At 34.4% G+C, this 24785-nt stretch overlaps 1 protein-coding gene and 1 pseudogene across 1 annotated transcript; both read left to right on the forward strand.

The window, feature by feature from the left end:
- The first annotated feature begins 178 nt into the window (after nucleotides 1-178).
- On the forward strand, nucleotides 179-4251 carry LOC102598223 (actin-104-like; annotated as a pseudogene).
- A 2299-nt stretch (nucleotides 4252-6550) lies between these two features.
- LOC102592284 (actin-104-like) lies at nucleotides 6551-8567 on the forward strand. Its single transcript, XM_006359768.2, has 4 exons — nucleotides 6551-6769; nucleotides 6853-7246; nucleotides 7321-7937; nucleotides 8084-8567. Exons 1-4 carry the CDS (start codon nucleotides 6710-6712, stop codon nucleotides 8147-8149), a joined length of 1137 nt encoding a protein of 378 aa, XP_006359830.1. The 5' UTR covers nucleotides 6551-6709; the 3' UTR covers nucleotides 8150-8567.
- The last annotated feature ends 16218 nt before the right edge of the window (nucleotides 8568-24785 follow it).

Here is a 24785-nt window from a genome sequence, read left to right on the forward strand (position 1 = left end):
ATGCCAAAGAAGCCGCCGAGGCGCTTGCCTCCTAGGAAGGAGGTAGACCAGAAGACCGAGCTAGAAGCGATATGGAAGACGCTGAAGGCATTGCGCAAGGGCCTTAATCGAGTCAATGGACTATTGGTCGCGCATGCACAAGGCTCGGACGACGATGTAGCGCGCCACGCTCGAAGAAGGTTCCAAAAAGGAACAATACCGTGGTGCCAAAGAAGCCGCCGAGGCGCGCACATCCTAAGAAGGGGATGAGCCAGAAGACCGAGCTAGAAGCGATATGGAAGATGCTGAAGGCATTGCGCAAGGGCCTTAATCGAGTCAATGGACTATTGGTCGCGCATGCACAAGGCTCGGACGACGATGTAGCGGTAATGCGACGCGGTCGTCGCATCAATAGGTGGGGGAGAGTGTCACGTCCCGCCACATCGCAGTAAAATTTTACGTCCGGATAGGGGCGGAAGGGTCTAGAGTTGTGGAGAGGTTTCCGGAAGACTCTAGAACCTTTTAGATTATTCAAGAAGGCTAGAGAATTCCTTAGAATTCTCTAGAATAATTTAGATAGTTTCCAAAGAATGCCTTAGAATTCTCTAAAGTGTGTAGAGAATTCTAGAGAGGGGCTTTTGTGTAAATATGTTTAGGGACTTAGAAAGTAATTTAAAATTGTACTTTAGTCCCTAGGAGTTAGTATAAATAGGTGGTGCCATTCATTTGCAAGGCATCCAACCATTCCCAAAGTTGTAAAGCAATCTTCCAAAGCAATACAAAAGCCTTCTTCCAAAACTCTCTTTGTTCTTTCTAAGTCTTTCCTTAAGCATTCTCTTAGCGATCTAGTCTTAAAAGGCTTACTTGAGCTTACAAGATCGTGAAAGATTCGTGAGTAAGTTGTCAAAGTGCCGCACGGAGTTTTAGCAAGACTCTAAGTCCGTGACAATAAGCTATCTGCATATATGTACGTCCTTGCTAATACAGAGAAACAATTACAAATCATATTTTAGATTAAATTCAACCCTACAAATTATAAATATTAATTGTTTGCACTTGTGTTAGAAAATGGAGATGGCTGAAGATGCACAATTAGGAGATTGCCCAAGACACAAGAGGCGGCTTTAGCTGCGTCGTCTTTTGATGACATTTCAACAAGAGCATAACGTTTCTTCTTAGAACTCATGATTACATATTCAACCACACCAAAATTACTAAATAACTCTCTCAGTCTTTGGCAAGTATAATCTTCACCGATTTTATCCCAAGATACCTTAAGCACCTTTTCCTTGTCAACACACATGTCTGGTGACTCTTTCTTTGAAAGCAATATTTCACGAATTCTAGCAATTTCGCCTAGAATTTTAATAGCAATTCTTTCCTCCTCTTCTAGTCGAGCCAAATTAATATCAGGTACAAAGATATGCTCTGGCATTATCTTTCTACGCTTTGAATCTTGTTGTTGTTGTTTTTGTAATTGGATCATCTCATCAAATAACTTCCTCTTTTTCTCATCCTTAAGAATGTCGTAGAAGCCTTAAGCTTTTGAAAGTTGAAGTGAGCATTAATGGGATCATCGGGTCTCTTGTCTGGATGCAATTCTAATGCTTTCTTTCGATAGGCTTTCGATATGTCGATTTCAGAAAGCTTTGCCCCTTCCTTACCGGAGGGTAAATCCAAAGCAGTATAATGATCAACTTCAATATCCATTGAATAACAGATAATTTCTAGATGTGAGAAACGTCTTTGTTTATTTTGGGGACTCATAAACAGACTTGTTCTATTTATAGGTGGCTTAATTAATTTTTCTTAATCCTACAAGGACTCGAATTAATTTTTCTTCATCCTTGGAGTACAAGCAACTTCAATTCCTAATATATACTAACTTGAATAGCCTATTAGTATTTAAAGAAATTAATTATAAAGAATATCATTCAATATTGAGATGAGCACATACGTGGATTGCTACGTACTATGTAAAATTTGGTAATTGGGATAATATATAAATATGTCTTAAATTTGATTTCAACTGACATATATGCCCTCTAATTCTGAATGTGAACAAATAGACATTTAAACTTATATAAAATTGAACAAATCGACATGTTAATCCTACGTGGCGTCCTATCGAACGTGTATTATGCCACGTAGGATGCATGAGCCTATTTGTTCAATTTTATACAAATTTAGATGCCTACTTGTGCACATTCAAAGTTGGAGAGCATAAATGTCAGCAAAAACTAAGTTAAAGGGCATATTGATTATTTTTGGGAAAATGCATAAGTACCCCCAACCTATGCCCAAAATCCCTGAGACACACCTAACCTTTACTAAGGTCCTATTATCCCCAAACTTATTTTATATATAATTTTCTACCCCTTTTCAGCCTACGTGGCACTATTTTGTGGCCCAGCGCGTGTTGACAATTTTTTCAAGGATGGTGCCACGTATGCCGAAAAGGGGTAGAAAATTATATATAAAATAAGTTCGGGGTAATAGGACCTTAGTAAAGGTTAGCTGTGTCTCATAGATTTATTTTCCCATTATTTTTTAATTACTACTAATTTAGTAATTCTAATACAAGAAAATAGAATCTAGATGATTGTCGTGTATGGGGATTGAGGAGTTTGGATCCTAGCTTTTCTCATCAATTGATTTTAGCAATGGATTCGTTTCAGGTAAAGGTAAGTTTCGAATTTGTTTGATTAACCATCAATTTAGATTCTTCCATCAATCTGAAATTTCTTGCCGATCTTATGACCATTTTAACTTTGACTCCGTAGATATAACAGTGATGTCTGAATTCGCAAAATAAATACTACTTATTTGAAGTCGTTACAAGATGGCTGATGGCATGGAACACTTGTTATTGACTGCGGAAGTGGAATGACCAAGGTTAGTTAGAAATAAACTGATTGCAATTTCAGTTCTATGATTGGTGTTAACTCTGTCCTTTATTTGTTCAGGCTGGATTTGCTGGGGATGATTCTCCCAGGGCTGTTTTCCCAAGTATAATTGGTCGTCCTCGTCATACTGGCGTCATGGTTGGAATGGAACAAAAAGCTGCTTATGTTGGTGATCAAGCTCTGTCTAAAAGAGGTATCTTGACTCTGAAACATCCCATTGAACGTGGCGTAGTAAGAAACTGGGATGATATGGAGGAACTCTGGCATTATACGTTTTACCATGAACTCCGTGTTGCTCCAGAGGAGCATTCCATTCTTCTGACTGAGGCACCATTTAACCCCAAGGCTAACCGAGAGAAAATGACTCAAGTCATGTTTGAGACATTCAATGTTCCAGCCATGTATGTTGAAAATCAGGCCGTTCTTTCTCTGTTAGCTAATGGTAGTACAACTGGTAAGAGTCGAGCAGAATTGAATACCGACATAAGCTAGTTTTCTTCTATTGTTTTAGTTAGTAATACTAATTTCATTTGTTGTTTTTCAACAAGGTATTGTGGTTGATTCTGGTGATACTGTGAGCCACACTATCCCTGTATATGAGGGACATGCAATTTCCGATGCTATCTCATTGTTAAATCTTGGTGGTCATCATCTTACCGAGTATCTTGTGAAACAAACGGAGAGTTATTATCATCTAGCTATCATTGGTAGTGCATCACTAATTGTTCGTGATATGAAGGAAACAATTGCTTATGTTGCACTGGATTTTGAACAGGAGATTGACAAGGCAAAAAAAATGCTCAAAATCAGTTGAGAAGGGCTATGAGGTTCCTTCTGACCATATCATTAATATTGGTGCTGAGAGGTTCCGTTGTCCTGAAGCCTTATTCCAGCCATCATTGGTTGGAATGGAAGCGACGGGAATTCATGAAAAAGCTTACAACTCAATCATGAGATGCAATGTTGATATTAGGAAAGATTTATTTGCAAACATTGTGCTTAGTGGTGGCTCAACTTTGTTTCCTGGCTTAGCAGAACGTATGACCAAGGAAATCACTGCTCTTGCTCCGAGCCACACGAAGATCAAGGTGTTTGCACCACCTGATAGGAAGTACAGCACCTGGATAGGAGGACCAGTTCTCGCTTCACTCAGTACTTTCCAACAAGTTAGTTTATTTTTGCCATATTTGATGGATCAATAAATCAACCGATCAAGTCCTTAGTCTCAAATAATTGGTTCTAACGGTGATTGTCTTCTTGTTAATTCTTAATTAACTGCTAATATCTTCGTCACGTGCAGATGTGTATAACAAATAGCGAATATGATGAATTTGGTCCCTCAATTGTCCACAGGAAGTGTCCCTAAACTTGGTGAGAACTTCAAATCTCTGTAGTTAAATCCCTTCAAATGAATGCTTCATTTAAGTTACAGTGATCTATTCTTGCTTGGCGGGCTTTTTCCTTTTCTTTATAATAAGCTAGTAAGGAGGAAACTGGTGGATCGTCTGTTACTAAGTGCCTATATTGCATTAGGTTGAGAACATTTGGTTATATTAGCAGACTTTTCAGTAGTATCGATAAGTGGTTGTGAAATTGCAGAACGGTAAATTTATGTCTTCATGCTTTTCTACTTGAGTTCGGATTAGACTTTCTTAGCTTTGACGATCCTCTGCTCATTTATGATAACTGGTTTGTAAGCAGAGATTTTTTTTTCCACACCTTTCTATTGTTGTCGGTGATAATGAAAGAAAAGGTACAATAGTACTTGCTTCGTTGTTAGTTCACAACATTATGATTACAGTACACAGTGAAAGTAAGTACCTGGGGTACTGTAAAGCATAAGCTCCAGTTTATCATTGGAAGCTAAAATTAAGTTTATTGTGTTTTGCCAAAGCATCGACCATATCATTGCCTTCCCGATACACGTGAAGTAATGTTGAATCTTTACTTGGTGATTTTGTATACCAGCATTGATCTCCTCCACACGTTGATTTTGTATACCAGCATCAAACACATCGTTGCCTTCCCATGGGATGAAGACACTCTTATCTTTGATAATGACAATTGACTAGTCTCTAAATGCAGGTTTTCGATGCAATCACTAATGAATCCAGCAACCAGCCACAACTACAGATAGCAAAATCAAGTTGATGATCTTCTAGCAAAGGAGGGTGATAGGACTAAGTTTTTGAAAAACTTAGAATTTTGACAGCGGGTTTGAGTAGACATATTAAGAGCTATTTTTGTTAGGCATGATGTGGTAGACACAATTACTGAACTACCAATGACAAATACTCTACCTACTCTGTAATTTTGAGCAAATATATGGCATTATTATCAATTTCAACAAAAGGAAGAGCGTTGAGGAAGGACGATAACTACTTTCACACCGCCAACTTTCAACCATCATTTCAAAACTATTCAAACTTTACCTGCTTTTTAAAAAAGAAATGAAATTTGGATAGATGTATGATGTATCCTTGATGAAAATATGGAAAAAAACTCAGCACAATGTGTTAGAGTTTTACTATGCAGGAGTTCCGACAAAACTTTAAGAATTTGAAGTTTATCGGTTCAAACTCTAAAAAAAGATTCATTGAATAATGACTCCTTTTGAAGTTCATGGATAGTATCATGGAACTTCACTTAATTAGTTGGAAATTCAAGACATTATTTGAGGTATTTATGATAAATTTTACAAAAAAATAAGTGAAAATAAATTTGATCATCAAAATAATATACTCAAATTAGCTGAATCATTGAAGTAAAAAAAAATCACCTGTGAGAAGGATCAAGTGTATATCTATATGAACTTTTTTAAAAATAAAAAATCAAAAAGTAAATTTAAAATAAAAAATTTCACTTAGAAATATATATGAGATTTTTATAACGACAGAATGATGCCCTTTTCCCTTTGATTTATTCTTTTTAGTTCAGCTTTTATAGCCAAGTATTTACTCTGTTTACCAGAAAAAGTCTCTTTTTCTCTCACTCCCAATACTGAACGTAAGCTTCAATTCTATCTGATAATCCATTGGATTCAGTGTATTTTGTCTCTGTTTTAATGTGCTTTCTTAGGAATATTTTTTAATTCTGCTTATGTATCTGATTATCAAAGATGGTTTTATTTATTTGGGTGTTTTCCACACTGAATGCGTAGATGATGTCAATAGGTTTTTCTCAATTTCTTGTTAGAAGAGATTTTGTGGGATAATGATTTCATGATCCAAATCAAGGAGCCGAGGGTCTTTCGAAAATAGTCTCTCTACCTCCACAAGGTAGTGGTAAGGTATGCGTACATTTTACCCTTCCCAGACATCACTTGTGGATTTCACTGGGTATGTTATTGTACTAACTCAAAGTATATATCTCATGGATTGATTTTTGTGTAAGCCAGAAAAATTCTTCTATTTTTTTCCCATAAAGGTGCATATGCTTCAATTTTATTGATGATACATCGGCTTTTCATTCGTTATCAAATTTGATTTCATTATTGGTTGCTCAATGACTTGGTGTTTTGAGTAGTGTTGATTTTAGATTCAGTTGGACACTTGAGTATCACGAAATTGGTTCAGATTAGCCACATAAGTGTCCTCACTAAGCACATGTTAAATTCTACTAATACTCAGCATTTTGGTCTTTTTCTCTTTTACTGGCAGGAAATTACTCTTTCTTGTGTTAACAGCTGGTGATTTCAACTGGAAATATGAAAATCGTATATCTCGTTGAGCTAGAAAAGAGAATCAAACTATGCATAAAGGAAAATATTTCTCACTGACTTGTAAAATTATGCTTCCAAAATAAGTTTTCCAAGTCCTTACAAGATGGCTGGTGTGATGGATATTCAAACACTTGTTATCGACAATGGAACTGACCGATCCATGGTTAGTAATAACAAAACACTTACAATTTCAGCTTTATTCATTGTGTTGCTCTTTAGTGGATATTCAAACACTTGTTTCTTTAGGCTGGGTTTGCTGGGGATGATGCTCCAAGGACTGTTTTTGAAAGTATAGTTGGTGTTCCTCGTCATACTGGCGTCATGCTTGGTATGGGACAAAAAGATGCCTATGTTGGTGATGAAGCTCAGCGTAAAAGAGGTATGTTGACTCTGAAATATCCCATGGAACATGGCATGGTAAAAAACTGGGATCATATGGAGAAAATTTGGCATCACATATTTTACAATGAACTCCGTATTGATCCCGAGGAGCATCCCATTCTTCTGACGGAAGTGCCACTTAATCCCAAAGCAAACCGGGAGAAAATGACCGAAATCATGTTTGAGAAATTCAGTGTTCCATCCATGTATGTCGCAATCCAGGCTGTTCTCTCTATGTTTGCTAATGGTCGGCTAACTGGTAAGCAGAAGAAGAAATACTGGTTCTCTACTGTTTAATTTTAGCCAGTCACTTGTTTGTAATTTTTCAACCAGGCATTGTGCTTAATTCTGGTGATAGTGCGACCAACACGGTCCCCATCTATGAGGGACATGCACTTCCTCATGCTATCTCGTGGTTAGGTCTTGGTGGTCGTGATATTACATATTACCTCACGAGGATTCTCTCCGACGGTGGTTATGTATTTCACGGTACAATAAGAGAAAATAATGTTACTAGGCGTATGAAGGAGACAATTACTTATGTTGCACTGGATTTTGAACAGGAGATTGAAAAGGCAAAAAACAGATGTTCAGTTGAGAAGGCCTTTGAGCTTCCTTCTGGACAAGTCCTTAATGTTGGTGCTGAGAGGTTCCGTTGTCCTGAAGTCCTATTCCAGCCATCTTTGCTCAGGATGGGATCGACAGGAATCCATGAAAAAGTCTACAATTCAATCATGAAAAGCGATGTTGATATTAGGAAGGATTTATTTGCAAACATTGTGCTTAGTGGTGGCTCAACTATGTTTCCTGGTATAGCAGAACGTATGAGTAAGGAAATCACTGCTCTTGCTCCAAGGGGCACGAAGATCAAAGTGGTAGCACCACCTGAGAGGAAGTACAGCACCTGGATAGGAGGATCAATTCTAGCTTCCGTCAATAGTTTCGAAAGAGTTAGTTTCTCCTTACTTTATTTGACTTATCAATAAATCAATCTACCAAGTCTTGGTCTCGAACGATTAGTTCTAACTATGAACGTCTTCTTGTTAACTTCTTTTAAGCTCAAGGGATTCAACACTAATAGCTACATCCTATGCAGATGTTGATAACAAAGGGCGAGTACAATGAATTTGGTGCCTCAATTGTCCACAGGAAGTGTCTCTAAGCTTTATGTGAACTTAAAATTCTCTTTCAAGCTGACTAGATTGTCATTTTAAAGTTGAACAAACATTAGTAACATCATTGTGAACCTATGTTGATAAACTACAAATGGAATAAATCATTAATGTGGCTATACTAATAGTATAACCTAGCTAGCTGGATGAATTAATACTCATCAAGCAGTACGTCAACATTTGGTGATGCTGGAGGAAACTTCAGCAGTTCAAGGTAAAAGCTCCAGACTCCATCATCCTTGAGTGATCTCGTAAGTCTAACTGTCACCTCTACAAGTGCAACGAGCCAGCAAAACCTTCATAAAAACAAGTTGTTAAGTATAGGGAATGATTCAGTGAAAGCTATTACTAGATTGTAATTGCAACTGTACCGAATATCACTACACCAAAGAAGGATTTTAATATATAGGAAAGGTGTTCAATTATAGCAAACTATTTTGAACATGCATGTTTGGTAAGTTTCTTGATATTCATCTTTCTCAATGCACAATTAGTATGTGATTTCCTTTTTTAGAAGCTAAGGAACAAACTCTATAAGTGCTACATGTAATCTAGAAAAAGTAATCATCGATGTTTCAAATTAGGAAGAATGTATATGCCACTCTTTAAATATTACCTGGATATTAAGTGTGTGTAATGGGGGTGCACTTTGAAGCAACCAAATAACAGCTGAAACAAATAAATTCTAACAAGTTAAACAATAATAATGTGGTGATGTACGTGACCATGTTGCTTTGAAGTAATTTAAATAATCTCACCATGTCTTTTCTCTACCTAGTTATAGGAAAATCACATCATTGATGTTGAAAATGACCGTCTTAAACTTTTGACCCCCGCTTACCTCATGTACAAATCTTTAAAGTAATAAGTTAAAACATGTTGAAGATATTCCAAAAAGTTCAATTTATGTTGTATTAAATAAATTATTGAGTTATCAATAAGGTTTGATTTTTAAAAGTAAGTGGTCGAATCTATGCATTGACACCTAGATTTAGCTTCACTCATCTAAAAGTGTCACGCCCTGAGATCCCACCCTAGATGTGACACGACACTCGAAACCCCCTAGGTCTGAGAGCACCAACCAACCTGCGTAATTCAGATAATCTAATACAAATATCAATTTCTAAGTACCAATGAAGAAAGTAAGGCCCATTCTAATCAACCATCAAGAAAATTCAAAAGTGGAAAACTAATTCGACTCTTAATTAGCAAACCAAATCCAATTAACCATAGGTCTACAAAACCTCTACTAACAAAATAACAATATTTACATCGGGACATGGCCCCCGACATACCATGAAAATTTAAGGAAAGACTGATAAAAAAAGTCTACTTTCTAGAAAATGGAAAAAGCACCACAATGTTGACTGTTATCCCTTAATGATCTACTGTTGCCTGGAGCCACAAACACGTGTCTCCGATCCTACATCATGAAAAGATGTAGCGTCCGAGGACGGTCAGTACGACGAGTACTGGCATACAACCAAGGGGAAAGGATAAACAATATATATATATATAACATAACCATAAATAAAAGACAAAATCATACGTTCAGACCCAAGATATTTAGACAAAAACCTTTCAAAAATCATTAATTCTGAGTAAGGTAGTGTTTACCGACATAATGCGACCCACCGGCTATATGGGTCCAGCCTCCGCCCGCTCGAAGGCCCCAATCCATGTATGCCACATGAATTTGAGAAATATATGAATTCGTCGAACCAAAATCTCCTAAAGAAAAGATTGTAGAGGCTGCTCCGATTAACAACCTACAGTGGTCATTCATATTTCAGGACAGGGACCTCCGACGTCGACAAACGTGGTTTCTGGTGATGAGTCAAAAGGACCTTACGTCTTCTCAGTGATACTACCAAACTCTATTTAAGCTCCCCAATTAAAACATTTACAAGTTCTCATTTAATAAGAGTTATCTCAGTAAGACATATTCCCATTGGTATCATCATATCAAGACTTTCAAGCCATTTAACCATGCCAATTTCATAGTTAGCCATTTAGAACTGTAACATCGGTCAATTTAAGATACCTATGAAGAGGCTTAGAATTTGGAATTAGTCATTTTTGGAAGGAATTTAAAAATCTGGAAAATTTGGTTAAGTGTGGGAAAAAGTGAGTTTTTGGCCAACTTTGAGAAGTCATAACTCCTAGGTCAGGATGAGTTAGGTGTAGTTCCAGTTATGTTTGCGAAGCTCGTGGAATGATCTTTCCAACGCCGTCGAGTTTGCTCTATTCCGAGTTCTTATGAGTGATTTATTCCCTGTGGAAGTTGGGCAGTTGGCACAGGGAAGTCAGCCGGAAATTTTAAGGGAATTTTGGTCTTTTACCTAACCAATTCTTTTGGATATATGTATGTGTTAGGCTCATTTTGGATCAGTTTTTCCCCTTTGTTTTAAAGAGTGAGAGTTAGGGCTTGGGAGAGAAGAGAGAAAGAAGAGGAGAAAGAGAAGAGCAAGCAAGGAGATCATCGTGGATATCGTCGGGGGTGATCCCTACTAGGTATGTGAGTTCATAGTGGTGGGTTGATTCTTTTCCCCACACGTCAAACTCGTTTTATTCTCAAGAAAAGATTGGTTGAGTTGTTGAAGTTGTAGTTGTGTTGTGTTGTTAATGTTGTTGAAGTTGTAGTTGTGTTGTGTTGAAGTTCTTGTTGGTTTGGGACATGATTTGGTTGTGTTTTTGAGTTGAAATCTATTGCATGTTGAGGAGTTTATGATTCTAAGTAATTTGGGGCTGGAACCATTGAAGTTAAGGAGGTTTAGGGTTGGAAAAATGAAGGAGAAGAGTCGGGCATCTTTCATGAAACAAGTCCGCGTCGCGGACTTGTTCCCTCTGTGAACAAAATCTGCTCCGCGTCGCGGACAGGACGCGGACTCCACTGTTTTCAGAATTTAATTTCGTTTTTTTTTCTTAAGTTTAGCTGTCCTAAATCATTCCTAAACATCATGAGGTCTTTCCAAACACAAATCATGATCCTTAAATCCATAATTCGATTCAAGAAAGTTAGGATCAAAGTCAAGCCTAGAAGTTGAGAACTTAAATCAAAGCAAGTTTTCAAAGTTGTTCAGGAGTCTTCATTGAATGTTTTAACTTCATTTTGAGGCTCAAGTTTCAAGTTAGTTCAAGTTAAGTCAAGAGTTTAGAGTTGAGTTCATTTCTTAAAAGTTATTAGGGAACTAAGTATTCCTAAAGAAGTTCATAAATGTTTTTACATTTGAAGTAAGAAAGGAACTATGATTTCCAAAAGAGCCTTTGGGCTAAGTTTTGAGCAATTATCTCAAACTAAAAGAAAGAAAATGTGTTTAAAACACTTATTAGCTAAAGTATTTTTTTTTTGGAGTAGTATTGAGCACCGAATTGGGGACACGAGTTCATATTAACTCAACTGTCCATAAGAACTATGCGCCAACATGGGATTTGATGGATCATTGATCACGTAAGATAAATCTAGTGGATCCACTAAGTTAAAGTAAGGTCCTATATCACGGCAAGGTATAGGATGGTCCTTGGGCAACGTGAGGTAAAACGTTGTATCATCACTAGGGCTCATAGTGGTGGTTGTCGGTTAAAGAATCTCCCACAAAAGTTATATTACTTTTATATAAGTGAAGTTGAGTTTGTTATTGTTTTATCATTAATGAACTAAGTTGTTTATACTGTTTTACAAGATTTTTATATATTGCATGTGTCTTATTGCTTTATATATTGAGTTCAGTTATTTATGAGTTGAACAGAGCCAAGGTGAGAGTTCCTTTGTACTCCTTTCAAGCTTAAGTTGTTGTTTAGCTTTCCAACTCGCATACTCGTAAATTCAATGTACTGATGCCAGTTGGCCTGCATCTTATTATGATGCAGACGCAGGTACCCAGGATCAGCATCTGGCACGCCGTTAATCCAACTGAGCACTCCAGAGTCGGTGGTGAGCCTCCTTGCTTTCCGGAGGACTCCGATATTTTGTATTCCTAGTTTTGCTTTATTAGGATGTTGTGGGGTCTGTCCCAACATCCATCTCAGTAGTTTTTAGAGGCTTCATAGGCAGGAAGACAGTAGTTTTGAGTCTCTCATGCATGTATATATGTAAATAATTTATTTTGAGACTCGAGTTGCCTCTTTGGCCAGATTTTATCAGTTGGGTTGTTTATGACTTTTCATTGCATTGAGTTATTCTGTTGAGTTAAGTTTCCGCTGAGTTAAGAAAGCCAGGCCAAGGGTTCGCTTGGGGCCAGCGATGGTCTTCAAGTGTCGGCCACGTCCAGGGTGTAGACTCGGGGCATGACAAGAACTCTTAAACCGTCCTTTGAAAATCAAAAACTCATTTATGTTTAAACATTTCATTCAATATCAACATCCAAGTTATAAGACAACATATAAAATGCAAGATCATCAGTATTTAATCGAGACGGAAAAGTACCATTTGTTCATTATTTAAACCAAAGCTTTTGAAAGACTCATAGATCTCCAAATTCAATATTTATAGGGAAAATCCTTTTCAAAATCATATGAGGAAATTCACCCATTCAAAACCAACAATCCAAATTTTGAAATCATAGTAAAGTAATTTGAACACAATTAACAAGAGAAGAACATTATTTATAATCAATTTTCATGATATCATCTCTCAACCCTTACCTCAATACGTAATTTAGAAAATACGAATAATAAAATATAAATATAAATCTTGTATGCGTAGTTTGAAGTAGGGAGTGTTCAAACATTCCTTTTGACGAAGAACTAATAAGGAAAGAGACTTTGAGAATTTATAACCTTGGATCTTGTTTCTTGAAGTGTAAGGGAAGAAGAGGAGCATCGTTTGACGTAACTTATCAAATCTTCTATAATATGACTTTTGGGGAAAGTTAATAGTCATGGGTTAGGGTTATGGAATGAGGAAAGGGCTAAAACAGCCCTCCTAAAACGTGAAAAGAAGAAAAGACTTAAATGATTTTGGAGCACGTGCGCGGACGCGCAATTGGAGCCTACTTCGCGTGACCCTTATAGTAACACTCACTTGCCCGCGCGGCTGATTTCCACTTAGCACGGTGGGTCATGCAAAATTTGTAGTGCTCAGTAAAATGAGCTAACTTTTAGCACATAACTTAGATTGTTCGAACGATCGAAGATGTTAGGACAAGGGAATTTTCTTGGTACTAGGCCATAAAATCTTAATACTCTAGGAATCCCGTATGACCTTAATTCACATCCAAAGATCTTTCCAAAGAAAGAAATTATTTTAATTACCTACCCAACATTAAAAATCATATATCGGATTTGGAGTCTATATGCATTCAAAGACCGGCTAGGGTCATAGTTGGGAAATTTGGGGAGTTACAAAAAGACTAAGAAAAAAACATAAAAAATAGAATAAAAAGAGGGTTAGTTTTGTACGTAAGACATGATTCATGCTACATAAAATAAACCAATATTTTCCAAGTTTTATTAGAAATGAGAAACAATGTTTTTCATATCTTTATCTATCATCACGAATTTGAACATTATTAAAATTAGAAAATCAAAGCATCAAAAGAGAGAAAAACAAAGATATGTACCCTTAAATTATATTTATTGAGTAATTCGACAAAATGAATTTGAAGGAATTAAAGGGAAAACCCCCTACTTACCTTGACTCTACCAAAAATTAGGCTGAGTTTGGATGAAGTAACAATGCAGTTGAGAAGCGGGGCAAAGATATGTAATGCCAATTATATTTTTATTGCTATATTAACCTTTTTATTTTTATTCTTGAATTCACAGTAATTAGCAAATAATATCATAATCTCATACTTAATGTCATTCTCTCTGATGAATTTGAAAACTTTGTTAAGATTTAATGATTAATACTTTCATTAGTGCAGCAACGGAAAATGATATCGGTTTTAATTATAACTCAAACTAAATATTTTATGATTAATACTTTCATTACGGCAAAGAAATGGTCTTTTGCTTCTTGCTCAATTAATTATAAATTTAACTAATAAAATCTTTTAAGTACTCCCATGAATTACATCTCTAGAATGATTCATACTTTTAATTTTTTTCCCAACTATGGTAGAAAGTTAAGAATATGAACAACACATAATCACTAAGTCAACAGGAATTATAATTACGATAATGTATAATATCTAGGAAGTTAACTTTTTTTTTTTGCCCAAAAAAAGGAATTTTTATAGCAGAATTTTTCTTTTTCTTTTTAAAAAAGTTTAAAGATCTTATAATAGTGATAGATTTTTCTGACAATGCAAATTGCAATTGACATACAATAATCATTCATCTATATTTTTTAATTAGATGATTAAAATAGTTTTCATAGAAAATATTTCGTCCTTATAAAACGCATTCTTAATAATAAAATTCACTTAAGTATCAAACAAAAAGTACTATCGATTGAAAAACAACCAAACTCTTTTTACCAACGACTTTTTGGATGCCCATCAAATCTCCCCATCTTCAAAATCAACCATCCTTTCCATCCTAGCTCCGGGCGCTAGATCCATGGGCGACTTGACTTTCACTTCTTGCAACTGCTTCTCCAACAACTCAACTTCCTTGTCCTTCTCTTCTTCATCAACTACTTTGCCAAAATTTGGTAGTGGAGCACCAATCATGGTCAAAATTCTCTTTCCGCTTGAATAGCATCACCAAAGTTAACTATCCTTTTCATGCTTGCAATAGTAATCCGAGCGGCTTCTCTATCTTTTTCAGCTTCGACTTGGCTTTCTCTTCTTGCAAGTACCGCAACTGTTCCTCACAGAACGTAACCTTCTTCTTCTTCTTCTTCTTCTTCATCTCTTCTCCGTCAAATGCTTTGCCAAGAATTTGTCGTGGAGCACCCATAATGGCCAACAATTCTCTTTCTGCTAGAAAACCATCATCAAAGTTCACCGTCCTTTTGATGCTTGAAATAGCGATCCGTGCTGCTTCCCTATCTCTTTCTCGTGACTTCGCTTTCTCTTTTCCATCAAACGCTTCACCAAGAATTTGTTCTTGGGATTTCAGGATCATATCAACATCAACCTTCTTCGACATCGCGGCTCCCAACTGTGCCAATAATTTTGATTGAGAATCACAAAGCATCGCCATAATGTAACAATGAACAAGCTAATAACCCTAAGTTGAATGTTGATGAAAGAAAATTGATACGTGAATAATAGTAAACAGAACTAAGTAATAATCACAGTATTAGTCTGGCTTTAATTTCCACTAACAACATATTTTCCAAATTGTAATTTAAATTTATTTGTGTGTTATGTACATTAATTAAATATATATTTTAAAATCTCTAACTTTCCTTAATTCTCAAATGTATAAATATATTTTTTAGCTTTCATCGTTGTTTATAAACCTATATGAGAAAATTGATTTTATTAATTATTCCCTCATCCTTTCATTACACATCTACATATGATTTATCCATTTTCACTTCATAAATAAAATTCGATTTGTTATATACATAGGTAGGAGCATAACATATATATATACATTTTAAAAAAAAACTTATTTTTGGTAAAAATGAAAATGCATAATCGATACACTATATCTGGTTTATGAATTAATGCTTTATTAATACTAGCACATATATACAATTCATACGAAAATTTATTTATTATTTTTCACACTAGTAAAATGTTTCATGACAATTTTCATTCTTGCCTACATCACTACATGATAATTCTAATCAATAATCATAAAGCATTATTGTTTGTTTTTGCTATATATCCCCCCCCCCCCCTTTTTGTGCGTTCATTATACCTTCTTTCATGAAAAGTAGTCATCGTTAATGGGACTAATTTAGAAGAAAAATATTTATTGATATGTTCAATTAATGAACATTTTCTAGTTTATCTAATATAGTGTGAATTGAAGGATTTGTTATGAAATAAAGGTATGAAATTAAACTCTGTCACATAAATTGGAATAAAGAAGGTAATCATTTAACTTATATACTAATAGCGTAATTAATTTTTACATTATCAAGTCATTAAAAAGACATCTATAATTAATTTGCATCCATTTATACAAGGATCATGAATTCTTTCATTATAGGATCAATGATTGTTTTAATGAAATGCTTTAGTTGAGTTTCTAAGTGAATTCAATCAAGGGTCATGTAACATTTTCCAAAAATATCGAAGAATAAATTTGATCTATACTAGACATGACTGACTCAAAATTGTTAACATTTTCCAAGCATTCATAGACAACATTATCAAAACTAGAAAATGAAAACATCAACTCAACAAAAGAGAGAAGAAATATAAAGATTTTTTAGGTAATTCTACAAAATGAAATTCCAAGATTAAAGAGGGGAAAAAACCTACTTACCTCGTCTTTTCTAGCAAAAATTAGGTTGAGTTTGGAGGAAATAGCAATGAAGTTGAGAAATGGGTCAAAGATATGTAATACCAATAATATCTATACTACTAATGAGCTTCTTTTTTTAAAAAATATTTAGTCCTAAATTCATAGTATATAGTAAATAAATTTGATTATGGTAACCTCTTATTTAGTGTTATTATTTCCTCTAGATTTGGAAATTTAGTAATGTTTTGGATTACTTGTTTCATCAGTGCAACATTGAAAAATGATATCGTTTTTAAATAACTCAAACTAAATAAATACATTAGAGCTACAATGCAAATTGATATCGTTTTTAAATAACTCAAACTAAATAAATACATTAGTACTGTAAAGTATAATAAAATTCTCGAAGATCATCGTGAGTTATCTGGACAAATGATGATAAGTCTCTTTTATTCACAATATTTAAATGGTATCAATTTTGGTATGTATTGTTGGCACCCAATTTTGACCCTCCCCGATAATCATTAATCATTTCGAGCTCCTTCAATTTCAAACGATTTAAAATAATTAGTTTTATAAAGTTTCTATATATAAATATATGATAATAATTATAGTTTGCAAGTTATTTCAAATAGCTTTGTCACTTTTTTTGTAATTTTAAATTAACATATATGTTTTATATATAATTTCATATATAATTAGTATATTTTATAAACATTTCGAAAATCATCACAAAAAAGATTTTAATTTTAGTGAGTATTTTAATTAATTTTGCCTAAATTAGTAGTTATATTTTGAGTCATTAGTATATTGAGTTAATTATTTTATTTCTTTAAAATTAAGAAGCTCATTAATTAATTATACTAATTCATCCTATTTAAGTTTTAGCCGAATCTGCAAATTAAATTCGATTTGGCTAAGTTGTTAATTCACTTAGTTGTACCTCACTTCAAACCCACCAAGGATTTTAGTTTTGGAACCCATTTCTTTAATTTCCAGCAGCCCGTACCTTCTCATTTCAGGCCCATTTCAATCAAACAATTCCTAACATACAATACCCAACAACACCAAACCGACCCAATTCCCCCGACCCGACCCATTTTGATCAGCAATAGAAACCCAACAGTGTCTCTTTCAACACTCCAACGTTACAGCAACAATAATACAGCAGCTACGCAGCTCACATCAGCAGCACACGCAACACCAGACGACCCATACGCGGCTTCTTCTCCTTCACAAGTCAAAATAGACGGAAAGCTTCCACCGTCTTCATCGATGGAACAACAGGAACAGACCTGCAGTTGCGTCCTGCAGCAGCCGCCTGTCAAGCCATACACCCCCTCTTGTCGTGCGGATTTTGGGGGATTTCGGTTGAATTCTTGTACCAAGGACAACTTTTCCCCTTCCTTTGGGAAGAAAATTTGAATTGTGAGTTCAAGTTTCAAATTCCTTTTCTACCCTTTTCCTACTTGAATTTTCCAGATTTTCCTTTCTATATATATCCCCTCATTCTTCACTGTTGGGGTGAGAAAAAAAAGGGGGAATTTTTGAAGGTGTAATCATAGATTAATGAATATAATATCAAAAATAATAATAATAAAACCACGAAAGTTAGGTCTAGATTTTGAGAATTTCTTTTCGTCTCATCGGAGCTTCTTCGGAATCTCACTTGTGGTGGTGGATGCTTCATCATTAAGCTCGTCGTCTTCAGTCGCTGCCCTGAGAAAGGTAACACTTCTTCCTCGACAACATTCTCTTCATTTCTTTTCATATTTCGATCTTTCGGTGTTAAAAATCTCTGTTTTTGTGGCTGGTTGGTGGATGTGTGTTGCTAAGTTCATAATGTTCTTTAAAGTTGATACATGATCCCATGTGATTCCGTGACTTGGCTGAGTTAAAACTTTGGAAATTTGTATGATGTGGTTTCTTTGTTTCTCTATTCAAGTTTGCTTTGTTATTTTTTCCTCTTGTATGCTTGCTTGAATGCGGCTAGATTTGTATTGTTTCGTTGTTCTCGTTGTCTTAAACATCAAAGAGTGCATCAACTTGATTATTGTTAATGGCGTTTTCTATTCGAAAGTAGGGGCAGATCTTAAACCAATTGTTTGTCGTTTTATCTATTGTCTGTTGATGTTAGCAGTTGATTTTCTCCATATATTTTTTGAATCCTAGGATTGTCTTACTGTCCAACATACTTTGTTCGGGTTGAGTCCATGTTTCTATTCGGTTTAAAGTTTAGTCAAAATGCTTACCATTTGTAGTTGAACTTTGTAGAATGTGAGTTTTTCACAGATTACTTGAGAATGCATAGTGTAATCTTGGTCATTGTTTGGTTTTGTTTCCATAAGGTCTGTCGTAGTTCCCTTTCTAAATGGTTTACATTCCTTAAAGTTTTGGTGTTTAGATAAATAGCAGTAGGGGTGAGAATTGGATTTTCCATCTAGGTTCTCTTTGTCATAATTTGTTCATCTCTTTCTCTTCTAACATAAAGCAGCATGTCGTCCTCTTCTCTTGGCTTTTGATTAAAATTCACAGTGTATGCATATTTTAGTCTTAATGTATGTTTCTTTTAAATGTTGATTCATAGATTTGGCTTGAAAGTTAGATTGTTATTTTTTTCAAGTTGTTGGGATCATGTTATTTAAAAGATGTTTTTATCTAAATGTGTGAATAATTTCCTTCCATTTCAAGTATCTACTCCCTCCGTCCACAATTGTTTGGCAGGTATACTAAAAATAGATGTCCAAAATTAATTGTCAATTCAAACAATCAGTCACTTTTTTTCCAATTCTGCCCTTAATAATTACTCCATTTTACTAACTACTGATTTCAAAAAGTACTGACCATTTTAAAGTTACAAGACCACTTTAATTTGAAAAGATTACTTTTACAATTTTTAAAAATGCAAACCATTTTAAAGTTACAAAAAAACTTTAAAAATACCAAACCATTTTAAAGTTACAATAAAACTTTTAGTAATGCCCTTAGTTAGCTTAAGTAAATACTCTATAAATTAAGTACAGTTTTTGAAGAGTCATTAGATTAAGCACTAGTATTCCATTATAAACATGGACACCATATTCTAAATTTGAAAAATGAAAAAATTCATCCACGAAGAAAGCGGTAAAATTTTTCATTGAGTAGTGTAGAGTTATCTGGGTGGACCTTTGGTATTCTTCATACATATTTAATGATAGTGTAGTAGTAGTTCAATTGAAAAGTTATGTAAACTTTTGATATTCTTTGTATAGATTTAATAGTTTATTAATGAAGAGCAATTTTGATAATGATTGATAGTAGGGTTATATTAGTCAAATTATACCTTGTATTAAATTTTCCTTGAGGGGTGTACATGATCTTACCATGACAAACAATTGTGGACGGAGGGAGTAAATGATTAAGCATGAGATGGGTATTAATTTCTCAAGATGAAATTATTAGAAAGAGTATGAATAACCCAGTGAGCATCAATGATGCTTTTGATGCCGATATATTCTGTGTTGATACTTGTAGTAATTTGTAAGTGTCTTGAATGAGTTATATCACAATTATCTCTAATTGAATACATAATTATATATATGAATTGTTCAAAACCCTTCACTAATTCCTTTTCCCCTTTATTTTTGATACATTTGACATCAATCCGAGTCCATTTTGGACTCCATCCCTGCATTTCGTTGAATTGAGATCCTTATCGAGTCAACCTTCATCGTTGTTCAAGTTTTGAAAGCAGATGGGCAGGGGTACAGGGCTGTAGTCGAAATACAAGCCTCCAAAGTGAGTCTATGATGGACCCTTCTCCTCCTTGCACTTCGGATGGGTCATAAAGGCTCCTTGAATCTTTGTTTTCCTCTCGAGTCAGCCCTATAGCAAATTCGAAAGCCGTCACAGGCCCCACAGACCCAACATGTTGCCGGAAATCAATTCAAAAGCCCCAGAAATGGACCGTATACACATTGTATACAGCAGTATACATCATCATACGGCGATATACAGCTCAAAAACGTGAAAAATACAGAGATAAGGTGAAATACAGGTGTTCGAAAGCAAGAGATACATGAAAAGAGCTGATATACACGCCGATATACACTGATATACGGAAGATATATACAAAAAGGGGAATTGGGTTAAACCCAAAAATAACAACGAATTTGGCCCAAGAAGGGCCCAAATTCAATTTCTCCCTTACTCTTTAATTATTAAATTGTGATTATTTATTTTTCGTTGTTTAACACTAACTTTATGATTGTTAATTAACTTAATTAGATTTCCCAAAAGACGAGTTATTTTCTTTGTGTTGGTTTGCTTTGAATACTTTTTGTTTGTGTTGAGGTAATTTATTTTTTAACTAAATATTGGTCAAATTTTACATCCTCAATTAAGTTGAATCGTTTGTTCTTGAAAAATGTGCTCTTTAACGCTTCTTCACACATTTTTGAATCATTCTAAAATTATTTTTAGCTAAGTATTTTTCTTCAATAAACTTTAACAAAATGGCTTTCTTTTACTTTGTCACTTTTTCTCAAAAAGTTTAGTCTATTAATTCAAAATGATATTCATGCTTTAATTTATTAAATTGGTTTAAATTATTGTTTCAAAAACAAAAATGAATTAAATAAATTCTAATTAATCTAGTTTTATTAATATTATAATCACTTGTATTTCGAGTCAAGTGTATCATTTTGGTTTCCTTCCTCTAAAAAAATAAAAAAAATAAAATGAAATAAAATGTGTCATTTATTTAATTATTTTCTTGAAGTTAACCAAATATTGTACAGTATTATTCTTATGTTAAATCATTTTTCTAAAAATAGTCAAATATATATTTTAGTCAAGTCGCAGGTCAACCGCATGTTAGCGGACACTTCGAATGCTTAAACCCTTCTCGAAGTGTAAATTGAATCCCGAACCCCCTTTGGTATTTTCAAATGATTTTTTATGTTTAAATCTTTAAAAATTATAAGTTTTCTTAATTTCTTCAAAAAATTAAGTGGCGACTCTTTTCTAAGTATTTTTCTCAAATTGTTTTATACTTAAAACATTTCAAAAAGTGATTTTTCTAAGGTTAGGAAAATTACGGCACAACATGTATAATTTTACCTTGACCTTATATATTATACCCCAATAATGAGTCAAGATTTTGATAATATCTTTCGCATGAAATGCTTTAATGAATTTCGACTTTTTAATATTGTTATTTTCAGAAAAGTACAATTCGATTAGTCTGTTTGGAGACGCTGAATCTAATTTTTTTTTACTAATTGTACCACATTTTAAAGCACTTATGACTGAAAATTATGTAGTCCCTCCGTTCTTTTTTATATGTCATCCTTACTATAAATAGTTAGTTCATAATACTATCTTCGTCCACTTTTAATTGTCATAGTTTTCTTTTTAGAGTCAAACTATTAAAACTTTGACTAACATTTTACGATTTATTTTTTCATCATATTGATATGTAAAGAATTGCAATTTATAGTACTTTTCTTATAGTTTCTGAATATATAAATTTTTTGTTTAAAATATCAAATTAATGTAATCTAATTTAACTTTGAAAATTAGTCAATTTGACTTTCAAAAGCACAACATGACAAATAAAAGTGGATGGAGGAATTAAATACTTGTCATTTCATAAAATCAATGCATAAATTACAATATTCTTCCTATTTTACCCTTGTGAGTTATTAGCCTTGAAAATATATATTTGACCAACATAGAAATATTAATTGAATAATTCATGTTCATTGGTTAGATTAATTAATCAAAATAAATTAATTCATATTCATTGATTGAAAAGTTGACTTAAATTTTTTTTATATAAGGGTAGAATGATAAACTTATTTAATTTTTTAATACACGTGAAATAAAAAATGGTGACATATAAATAGAGAAACGGAGAGAATAATTCTGAAATGGAGCTCAATGCCATTTAACTTCACAATGAATATTTGTCCCTATCGTTTTCGATCTCAACATGTAAAAGGTTACGTATTAGCTGTAGTTGCACCTTTAAAGGTGACATGTCTAGAAAGAAACTGTAATGACCCTAAAGGTCATTTTTGAAAATTTTCATAAAATGACCGTTTTACCCCTCCCGATAGTTGCCCCGAGTCCTAATTGTTGTATCTTCGAAGTTGGTTTTGAAGGAAAGTTGATGAAAAGTTGAGTTTTTGGAAAGTTGAGTTTTTAAGAGTTAAAGTTTGGTTAAAAGTGCTATTTCGAGTCATTTGGAGTTTCGAGACTCGAATCGGATTTCCGTCGATTCTAGCAGTTTTAGAATGTCGAAACGGGTCTATGAGAATTTACGGAATCGAATTTGGAGTTGAAACGAAGATTTGAGGTCCTAAGTTGCAAAAATTGTGAAATTTTGATCAAGAGTTGACTTTGGTCAACAAACGAGGTTCCGGTGCTCGAAATGGAATTCCGAGGGCACCGTTGGATTCAGGGGGTGATTCTAAGTCTAGAATGAGTCTTGGTTGAACTTTTAGAGGCCCCGAGTGCGTTTCGAGTTTTTGAGCCTAAAGTTAGTTTCTTGACGCCTTATCGGATACCGGGTCAAGGAGACCTCGAATTCAAATTCCGACGATTTCATTGAGTCCGAAATGTCATTTTCAAGCTAGTAGCATATTTGGTTTGTGTTCGGGAAGTGCCAAATGAGTTTTGGGTGAGCTTTTAAGCTTCTTGGATGCTTTGACACTATTTCAGCAAATTGTGGCAACTAAAAGGTTCATTATTAGTTTTAAAGGTCGAAAAATTATTCCGAAGGTTCTGAAATTTTGAGCATAAATTATAGGACTTATCTGCAAATTTTGGTGCATTTTCGCTAACCCGAGATTGGACTTTTATCGCAAATAAGAAATAATTGTTTACCGAGTAGAAATGATATTTGACTGGGCAAACGAGCATGAAATTGAGCTCCGATTGAACGAGCAGGTCCGTATCATTATTTAAGACATTTACAAAAAAAGAATCGGGTCATTTCACTATCGTATGAGGAAATTACGGCCTTTTTAGTGAAAGATTAACTGCTGTTTTTCTGGTGCATAACAGTCATGCACTGTTATAAAAATCTCAGACTGTGTTCATTTGGTATTTTGAGCATATCGGGAGTTCTAGAGATCGGAATGGAGTGATTCTTACGGGTTTCTTCTTGAATTAATATGAGGGTTAGTATTCAATCTTCAATTCGACATTTTCTCATAATTTCCTTATCTGGTTTTATTTTCCCTATCCGTAAACCTCTTGGGAAAAATTGGGGTTTTATCGATTTGGACTCCCTTTTTGATGAAAAAGGTATATTTACGATCCTTATGTTATGGGTAAACTGATTTTAACATAAAATTATTGATTCATCGATTATTTTCATCATATTAACCGCTTACAATTTGGACTTTCCCGGTAAAGTTAAAGTTTGATAAATTGAGAATTTCAGGGGTTTTGGATCCGAATATTTTAGGCTTCTTCAAGAACGTGGATTTTTCCTTCAAATTGAGTTTGTGAATTGATTTCAACTCCGTTTTCAAATTGGTTTTCACCATTAGCTTCCAAATACTTTAAGGATCATTTTACATCAAAAATTTCTAGATTTGGGTATCGTTTTCCGGTATGAGACTTTTGGACCGTTTTGCCCTTTTTCCCTAAATTTCTTGATTTTGGTGTCATTGGACTCGAATTGTGATTGTGAATAATTGTTTGAATAGATTATCGTGATCCGGATTATACTCGGAAAGGAAAGGCTCAAGTCAAGTAACTTTTGGAGTTCGTTTTAAGGCAAGTGGCTTCCAAACTTTGTAAAACTCTTAGACTACGCATGACTACTTTCCTAATTGTGTTGGGGAGTAATGGGGATTGAGGATGGGTTTTATTTGTTGATTGAAATTGTTGTAAATGAAATATGGGGAATAAAACGAGCTAAATGTGTTATATGTGACTTGAATTTGTTGAATAAGTCATGTGATAACTCATATTGAGGGGATAGAAGAGCATGAGTAGGCTATGATTGATACAGACATTGATGTTGAAACAGATGATGTGTAATACTATGATGTGGTCGTGATATGGTCGTGATTGAGACATGTGATGTGTAATACTATGATGTGGTCGTGATATGGTTGTGATTGAGACAGGTGATGTGTAATACTATGATGTGGTCGTGATATGGTTGTGATTGAGACAGGTGATGTGTAATACTATGATGTGGTCGTGATATGGTTGTGATTGAGACAGGTGATGTGTAATACTATGATGTGGTCGTGATATGGTTGTGATTGAGACAGGTGATGTGTAATACTATGATGTGGTCGTGATATGGTT

Source organism: Solanum tuberosum, unplaced genomic scaffold, assembly GCF_000226075.1.
Source record: "Solanum tuberosum cultivar DM 1-3 516 R44 unplaced genomic scaffold, SolTub_3.0 scf00294, whole genome shotgun sequence".
Classification (NCBI taxonomy): Eukaryota; Viridiplantae; Streptophyta; class Magnoliopsida; order Solanales; family Solanaceae; genus Solanum; species Solanum tuberosum.

Coding starts and splice junctions, on each gene's coding strand:
- LOC102592284 (XM_006359768.2), top strand. CDS start 6,710: ATGGCTGGTGTGATGGATATTCAAACACTTGTTATCGACAATGGAACT. Junction 7,247..7,320: donor TGCTAATGGTCGGCTAACTG/GTAAGCAGAAGA, acceptor TTTTTCAACCAG/GCATTGTGCTTAATTCTGGT. Junction 7,938..8,083: donor CCGTCAATAGTTTCGAAAGA/GTTAGTTTCTCC, acceptor CATCCTATGCAG/ATGTTGATAACAAAGGGCGA.